The sequence below is a fragment of the Drosophila novamexicana genome, unplaced genomic scaffold (assembly GCF_003285875.2).
Source record: "Drosophila novamexicana strain 15010-1031.04,08,12 unplaced genomic scaffold, DnovRS2.1 tig00000817-arrow-arrow-pilon, whole genome shotgun sequence".
NCBI lineage: Eukaryota > Metazoa > Arthropoda > Insecta > Diptera > Drosophilidae > Drosophila > Drosophila novamexicana.
Window position 1 is genome coordinate 2,143,253 of NW_020824827.1, and position 8,907 is coordinate 2,152,159.

The 8,907-nt window shown below is 41.8% G+C and overlaps 1 protein-coding gene across 1 annotated transcript; it reads left to right on the forward strand.

The window, feature by feature from the left end:
- Positions 1-814: 814 nt before the first annotated feature.
- LOC115763976 (probable cytochrome P450 9f2) lies at positions 815-4,304 on the forward strand. The gene is made up of 4 exons (XM_030706781.1): positions 815-1,148; positions 2,757-3,273; positions 3,334-3,991; positions 4,048-4,304. Exons 1-4 carry the CDS (start codon positions 946-948, stop codon positions 4,212-4,214), a joined length of 1,545 nt encoding a protein of 514 aa, XP_030562641.1. The 5' UTR covers positions 815-945; the 3' UTR covers positions 4,215-4,304.
- The last annotated feature ends 4,603 nt before the right edge of the window (positions 4,305-8,907 follow it).

Genomic DNA, 8,907 nt, shown 5'->3' on the forward strand with positions numbered 1-8,907 from the left:
ACGAGCATCACAAGGCAATTTTGTATGACGATTCCAATAAACAGTTTGTTTTAAATTTATATACATATATATATATATATATATATATATATTAGCGGAAGTCTATGCACCTTATAGTCCGAAAGCATGTCTTTAATAATTTATAAACAATAAAAACGATAAAGAAGGACTATCTCCGGCATGCAGAAGATTTAAAACGCTTGCAGACCCAACCATTTCATAATGATCATTGTAGTTTGCCCGTATCTGAGAAGAAGTATGGTTAGGATATCTTGTAAAACAAAAAAGTTTTCCATGCAAGAACCTACTTTGCGATCGATCGTTCCCATGGCAGCTATATGATATAGTATTCCGATCCAGCTGGTTCCGACATATGAACTACGAGCAATAGAAACAGACATGGCTATATCGACTCGGCTGTTGATGCTGATCAAGAATATATATAATTTATGGGGTCGGAGATGCCTTCTTCTATGTGTAGCACATTTCACAACATAGCTATAATACCCTCTTCAACGGTATAAAAACAGAAAAGAGATTGTCAGTACAGTATATTGGATTAGGGGTATCTAATAGTCGAGCACTGGCATTTGTTTACACTCGCTGGCCACACCCACTCACACGTTCATTCAAATGACAGTCAAGTTCAGAGGCACAGAATTTAATAATAGAACTGTTTGCTTTTGCTTTTGTTTTTGTTTATTGTTGATATGTGTGTAGCACACACGATTGCGTACATTTATTAAAATATTATATTTATTTAACAAATTTCATCATTTTCAAAGCTCGGAACAAAAGCTCCCGTTCATTGAAGCGAAGCACTTGACTCGTTTATTCGTGTGGGACCCAATTAGTTGATTTCTGTGCGCTTCGAACGCCGCGTTGTTCAGTTGGAATTTCGTTGTCTCACCGTACGGGTTGGCTAGATCGGTGAACTATCTCAAGATGCTATTAGAGTTTTTGGCGATATTTGTTGTCGCCTTGGTGCTGGCCTATCGCTGGGGCACAGCCAACTATAATTTCTTCAAGGAGCGTGGCATAGACTATGAAAAACCATATCCCTTCGTGGGAAACATGCACAAAATGGTATTGCGTCAACAATCCATGTTTGATCTGATCGTCGATTTGTACAACAAGGGCGATGGCAAGTGAGTATATTCAATGCTTCGACTAGATAGCAAACTGGTTATTGTATATTATAGCTCAGTAGGTCGAGATTTTTATGTAGTAGAAGCACAATCTCACATAATTAAATCATTCGATATAAAACTAGGCAAATACGTACGGATATAGATACATTTACCAGTATCTACTCGCAAACAAAGATACATTTGCTATCAATCATTTATAATATGCGCAGCTGTAATTCCAGTTCGTATTCCAAATGCGTCTGCTTTACTATTAAATATTCAGATATCTAATTATGCACACTTGATTGCTTGTGATTGTTTAAAGGTTGATTGAATGATTGCACTAAAAATATATATGCTATTCTAGATATCTGTTAGTTGTCGTTTGTGCCAGATCCTAACACAAATATAATGTATTTTTTCCACTTTAGCTATCTTAATGCTTTTGCTAGATAACCTATCTGGTTTAAAAAAATACCCTTGTAGAAGATATTATTATTTTGTCATAAAATGTGTAAGGCCAATATGGTAAGCATATATATTCTTGATCAGTACCAACAGCGGAGTCGACATGCCAATTCCGTCTCTTTTTTTTCATCAATCATCATTAATATATCTTATATCGACATGTTTATGTTGTACTGTGCTCTCTTGATATGAGCAAAATCTAAGTTTATCTGATCATCTGACCATATCGGACCCACATTGTATAGCTGACAAAGGAATCAATAAACAAGTAAGAGGTTCAAGTCGGGAGCTCCCGACTAGGAGATACCCTGAACCCTCTTCTTCCAGCATCAAATGCATATATATATATTCTATTTTAGAAGCTATATGTCAAGTTTGGTGACTCTAGCTCTTATTATTTAGTCTCTAGCTCTTATAGGTTCTGAGATCCTTGCGTTCATACATACGGACAGTCAGACGGACATGGCTAGATCGACTCGGCTATTGATGCTGATCAAGAATATATATACTTTATGGGGTCGGAGAAGCTTCCTTCTGCCTGTTACATACATTTGGCTTTCGCACAAATTCAATATACCCTTATACCCATTTTTAATGGGTTCAGGGTATAAAAAATAGGGATTTTCTTTGAAAACCTTTAATGTTTTTCAAAATATATTTACACTAAACCCTTTGCTTCTTTATATAAACAATATCTCATCAACATCGGACTGATATATCATTTAGCTGTATAGGAAGAAATGGTAAGAAAATGATTTTTATTACGGCAAACTTTTCTACTTTTAAACATATCTTCCTGGAAAATCCTAAGGCAAATGTCTGAAAGTGTATTTAATCATCGGTGTGTCCAAGATATTCGTTCTTGTTTGTTCACATTTCGAAATTCAATGCCATTGTTTCAAAGCCTCAGATATGTGTAATTATTGAGTACAGACAACAATAAGTAATAATCGACGTTATCAATGTTATTTTTACTTCGATTATGATAAGTTTAGATAGTATAGAAGTACGAGTAAAAAGAAATGATAAATGCTAATCTTAAGTTATATTTTAGTATAACTGCTTAATGGTCGAGATAAGATTTGACGACTCACAAATTGTGGACTCTCATATCGGTCAATGTCACCCAAAATGTAATTAATATTTTTTGTTTTATAGGGTATTTGGCATCTTTGAGCAGCGCAAGCCGCTGCTGATGATACGCGATCCGGAACTGATCAAGCAGATCACAATAAAGGATTTCGATCACTTTATCAACCATCGCAATATCTTTGGCACCGATGATGACAATCCGCATGACATGGACAATCTCTTCGGCAGCTCCTTGTTCTCGATGCGCGATGCCCGTTGGAAGGACATGCGTAGCACGCTGAGTCCTGCCTTTACGGGCAGCAAAATGCGTCAGATGTTCCAGCTGATGGACATTGTGGCCAAAGAGGCAGTCGACGGCCTGAAGCGTGATCAGGTGCCGGAAAGCGGAATCGAGCTGGACACAAAGGACTATTGCACGCGATTCACCAACGATGTCATTGCCTCGACGGCCTTTGGCTTGCAGGTCAACTCGTTCAAGGAGCGAGAGAACACATTCTACTTGATGGGCAAGAAGTTGACCACCTTTGATGCGGTGCAGAACTTGAAGTTTATATTCTTTACCACTGCCAATCGACTCTTTAAGGTAATATATGAATAAGCTGCCGATTGGCTATCCGAACTGATATTTTCCACCTTCTTGCAGCTGCTGAAAATTTCGCTGTTTGACAGGAAAAGCGTTGACTATTTTGTGCGCCTGGTGCTGGATGCCATGAAGTATCGCCAGGAGCACAACATTGTGCGGCCCGACATGATCAACATGCTGATGGAGGCACGCGGCATGTTTCCCACGGATAAGCCCAAAACGGGCACAGTTCGTGATTGGAGCGATCGCGACATAGTTGCTCAATGCTTTGTCTTCTTCTTTGCGGGCTTCGAGACGTCGGCGGTGCTCATGTGCTTCAGCGCACAGGAGCTCATGGAGAACGAGGATGTGCAGGAGAGACTGTACGAGGAAGTGGCCCAGGTCGATAGGGATCTGGACGGCGGCCAGCTGACCTACGAGGCTCTGATGGGCATGAAGTACATGGACCAGGTGGTGTCCGAGGTGCTGCGCAAGTGGCCGGCGGCCATTGCGATTGATCGCGAGTGCAACAAGGACATTACCTATGTGGTCGATGGCAAGAACATTGAGATCAAGAAAGGCGAAGCCATCTGGCTGCCCGCCTGTGGCTTCCATCGGGATCCCAAGTACTTTGAAAATCCGACCAAGTTTGATCCAGATCGTTTTAGCGACGAGAACAAGGACAAAATACAGCCATTCACCTACTATCCCTTTGGCATAGGTCAGCGCAATTGCATAGGTGAGTGAAAGCGGGAAATATTGAAGCATTATTCTTGCTAAACATCTTTTGCTTAGGTTCACGATTCGCATTACTCGAGGCAAAAGCCATGATATACTATTTGCTGCGAGAGTTCCGTATTGCTCCGGCCAAGAATAGCTGCATTCCCCTAGTCCTCAGCTCCGCCGGCTTTCAATTGAAGCCCAAAAATGGTTTTTGGGTTAAACTCATTCCGCGTAAATAAATCAATCAAATTGTGATTTTATCCAAATGTAATAAGCTTTAATTAAATAATGATATAATTCGTTTTGAAATGCATAAATTAAGTGTTTGCTTGAAATAAATAAATAAAATGATTTAAATGAATTTGTTTGAAGGAAAACAAATTAAATGTAAGTCATGTGCATATTCTTTTGCTTTATGTGTTATTGCTAGAAATAGATAAATATGGATGAATATAGATTGAACAAGTAAGACGTTCTAGTCGGAAGCTCCCGACTAGGGGATACCCTGAACCCTCTTCTTCCAACATCAAATGCATATATATATTCTATTTTAGAAGCTATATGTCAAATTTGGTGACTCTAGCTCTTATTATTTACCAAAATTGCCCAAAAAACAGGGTATCGATATCGATTTTTATCGATTGCTTGGAAACGGATTATCGATTATCGGAAACAAACTCGATCTGCGCGTGAGCTGGAGCATCTACATCTAAAATTTCAAGTCTCTAGCTCTTATAGGTTCTGAGATCCTTGCGTTCATACATACGGACGGACGGACGGACGGACAGACGGACATGGCTAGATCGACTCGGCTATTGATGCTGATCAAGAATATATATACTTTATGGGGTCAGAGATGCTTTCTTCTGCCTGTTACATACATTTGGCTTTCGCACAAATACAATATACCCTTATACCCATTTTTAATGGGTTCAGGGTATAATGAATAGTTATGTGTTGCATATATGCCTGATTAAAAGCTGTGTTAATTTCTATTAGAATCTAGTGGGGGCCCTCAAAATTTGGAAAGCACAAAAATTATTTATACATACACAAAGCCCCCGTCTGGTATTGAGGCTATTGTGGCATGAAGAGGCGCTAGGCGGGGCGGTTGCAAAAGCAGCTGGATGCTCGGATGAACTGGCCATGTTATGGGTGTGAATGGCGGCTGGGAGAGGCAGAGGCATAGGCAGAGGCAGAGGCGGGGCCAGAGACTTGCCACAACGGAAAGCCGCACTTTAACGCGAAGACATAAATCAAATTAGTTTTTCAAGCGAATGCACTCGACTAATTCGAGCGGCGAACGCGCCAAGGTACGGCGCCGATGTTGCTCATTTTGGTACGCAGAACGCAGGACAATGGTCCTGCGGTTCTACAACAGGCAACAAAAGGATACAACACCCCAAGTCACTGGCACACACACACGCACACATATATCGATTAATATTTATCCCGTGACACAACGCCACAAAAACCGCGGCGGCCGTTGGTCCATTAAAGGGCAAACAAAGAGCAACCAACCCCAGCCCCGGGCCCGGGCCCGGGCAGTGAAGATTCCTCCTGCGCCTCGTGCACAATGGCAGGCGACAGCCAACACGCGCGTTTAAGTCGCATCCACTTCAAGTATGATCAATGCTGGTTAGTTTTCGATATCCTTGGCGCACGCTTCTCGCTCCTCGCTCCCTTTGGAGCATGCCGCAGGCAGCAGGCAGCTGTGTGCGCTTTCTCTCTCGCTCGCACACATGCGCGCTCTCTGCAGGCGTATGCGTGCGAGTGTGTGTGTGCGTGTGTGTGTGCGTGCGTGTGACCAGCTGGCCTGCAAGCAATGGCGTTTGTGTTCGCCCCGCCTACCGCGCGCGCGTTTTGTGCGCGTTTTTTGTCGCCGTGGGCCTTTCGGGCCCAGCTTAGGGCAAAAACATTTCCAAAGTCAAAACAGTTGTGAAAATTGTCGAGTAAAATTTCAATTTCGTTACAGTTGCAATCGCTGAAAATGCACTTAACCTCAAATCCAATAATCCGCTTGTAATGCAGTTTCATTCAAATGCGCTCCGACTACCGCTGGCCAGTGTCCTTTGTGTGCATGTCCTGCGGCGTTTTTCAATTTGAATACCTATGCGGGCAAGAGCATCTATGTTGTGTGTGTGTGTAAAGTGTTGACCTCGGCGGGTAATCGTTCTATTATTAATGGACATTTGCCTTCGCACAATGTCACAGTAGCATACCCTGCCGACTTGGCTACCGACTAGATTTGATTTACCTGCCCAGGATTAGTTCGATTTCACTTTGGGATTTCTATGCAAATCAAGCGGGCTATTCAATGATAATATTGTGGACAAATATAGAAATAAGTACGAATGGTATCAAATGCAAAGTTATTTCAATGTTCTTCCGGAATTATAAAAAAAAGTGATGTATATAAAAATAAATAAAATTTGCTTTCCGCCCTTTGCTCTAAAATTCAGTTTTAGTCAAAAATCATTGTACATATTCCTTGAATCATTTCACTTTTTATTTAATTTGGTAAAAGTTCTTTAAAATGTTATTGCTGTGCTAAATTCAAGAAATATGTTTCCTTTTGGGTTTGCTTGAACGAACGAAATTTTCTTAAATTTGCCATGTGACACGCTTTAAGGCTTATGACAGATTTACAAGACGAAATCGTCTTAGGATTCGTCAGATTTGTGCAAGCGAGCGCAAATAATACGTGAAAATCTGTAACAATTGTCGGTAGCGGCACGCTCCCTAGGGCCAAAAGCCTGCCCATTGACCGGGCCGTGCCTTGATCCGCCTGTCTTCGGTCTTCCTTGGCTTCCTGTCGAGAAATGAGGCACAAACATAAGTGGCTCGGCTCGCCCAAGTCAAATGCAAATTGAAATGTACGAAAGCGGAACAATGACTGGTTAGAATTCTGCAGAATGTCCACAATGCTGCCGAGGATTCCCGATGCTGCTGGCAAAAGCCTTTTCACACTTATCAATGCCGGACTTTGTTGGCCATTGAATGGCAAAGTTGGCAAAGGCTGAGCTGAATGGCAACGGTAGGAGAACGCAATTGAGCCGGGCACTGTGACTCCTATGGTGCAATTATGATGGAAAGGTGCTAATAATAACCGATAAATTCATGTTTACCTAACAGCCCGGGCTCCTGGTCAGCTGTCAAGTGTCTGTGTGTGATGAATGAATGAATGGATGCATGAATGCATGAATTGCCAACTTGCATGAATGATGAACTCTGCATGTTTGAAGTGCCCTAAAAATGCAGTTGTAGTAGGTGTCTGACACAGGGTCTAGCTCTGCCTCAATCTGGCCCAACTTTGCGATTGTTGCATTTGCCAAACATTGCGGGGGAAAATTGCGCTACATATGATTGATCGGCCATATTTTCCGCTCGCGCAATTTTCTATAACAAAAATGCACAAAAAAATTACATTTGTTTTTCGATAAAAAAGGAAAGAATATGTTGGCTTCATAATGAGTGCATGCCAATTGTTTGATTGATGAGCAGCATACGATGGTGCTACAATAAAAACTAGATTCTATATATCGTACATATAATGTGCATATGGATGCGAAGCAGAAGAGACTTTCGATCGCAGCACAGAGAGTCTGTGCTCTTATGTAAAATGTTGCGAAACCGCAAAAACTACTATAAATTGACATCATAAATTAAAATTAATTCCACCCTTCTTCACATGGGCGCTCCACCAGGCCAAACCCAGTCACAGCCCTCGTTGCGGCAATGGACTTTTTTGGGAGGGTTGGCCCTCTGGGGTTGGTGCGTGAAAAACCCAAAAGCCAGAGGCCCGTCAAGCGGCTGAAAAAGGAAAAAAGGGGCGAGCACACAGCCATCAACACGATTATTTCGCATAAAATAAATTGATTCCTGTTAAAAGTCAAGCATGTCCCTTGAAGCTAGAAAAGGAACTATACGCAGAGACAAACACACTCGGATAAACGGAGACAAACCGAAAACAGCGCTTGAAAAATGTCGAAATTTGTCCACAATAAGTTCTTTATTGAGTCGCCATAGACAAAGGATTACCTTGCCGCTATAAACCACGGCCAAGACCGAGCCACTCGCCACTCGCCACTCGACCCAGCGAAACTGTAGACAATGAGACAATAGTTGAAAGACGGGGAAAAACTGTGCCACATCTTTGGCTTGAATTGCGGCAGGCAACCGCATCTGTAGCGGGGCTGTTCCGACACCTTTGCCTTGACACCTCCTTCCCTTTTTGAGCGTTTTGTCCTGCCATCTATTCAATTCAATAGAAAGTGGCATATAAATAATGATGAGCGAGCCAATTTTGGGCAGTTGCGTCAAGAGCAAAGTCGAGCCGAAGCCTCTTTTGTTTTGTTTTATCGGTTTGCTGTGGCTCTGACAATCCCAAAATGCGACATGTCCTCAAATGCGGTCGCCAAGTTGGTTGGCTGGCTCTCGTCCTGGCCCAGACGCTCGGTCGCCGCTCAAATTGAGCGTATGAAATTGATTAGCCAACGCATTTTAGTTACAATATTTGTATTTAGTTTATAAACTAATTCGATATTCGGTGGCCCATTAACAAAGTGGCGTGCGTGAAGCATGTGCGATGCCACCTACAGAGCTGAGCTGGATTCATTGACAAGGATCAATGTCGCTATGGCTGGGTACGTGCGCCCTTAAATAGTTCAGTTGGTTTGCTGGAATAAGTTAAGGCAATGGTTAACAGGAGGTAGACTTCATACTTAAGTGCATTTATGAGTTGGGAAATCTCTGTGAACATTTTTTTTTGTATACTTAAAAGATGCTCCTTCTGAGCCTTTAGTGCTTTTAATGTGTTCTTTATAATGAGAATATTTTTTTAATATATACAAATTTGACTGATTGACTGACTGACTGACTGATTGAAGAGCTGGAAAACTGAAATTTGCACTGTAGTTACCTAATGTGATC

Coding starts and splice junctions, on each gene's coding strand:
- LOC115763976 (XM_030706781.1), top strand. CDS start 946: ATGCTATTAGAGTTTTTGGCGATATTTGTTGTCGCCTTGGTGCTGGCC. Junction 1,149..2,756: donor TACAACAAGGGCGATGGCAA/GTGAGTATATTC, acceptor TTTGTTTTATAG/GGTATTTGGCATCTTTGAGC. Junction 3,992..4,047: donor AGGTCAGCGCAATTGCATAG/GTGAGTGAAAGC, acceptor TCTTTTGCTTAG/GTTCACGATTCGCATTACTC.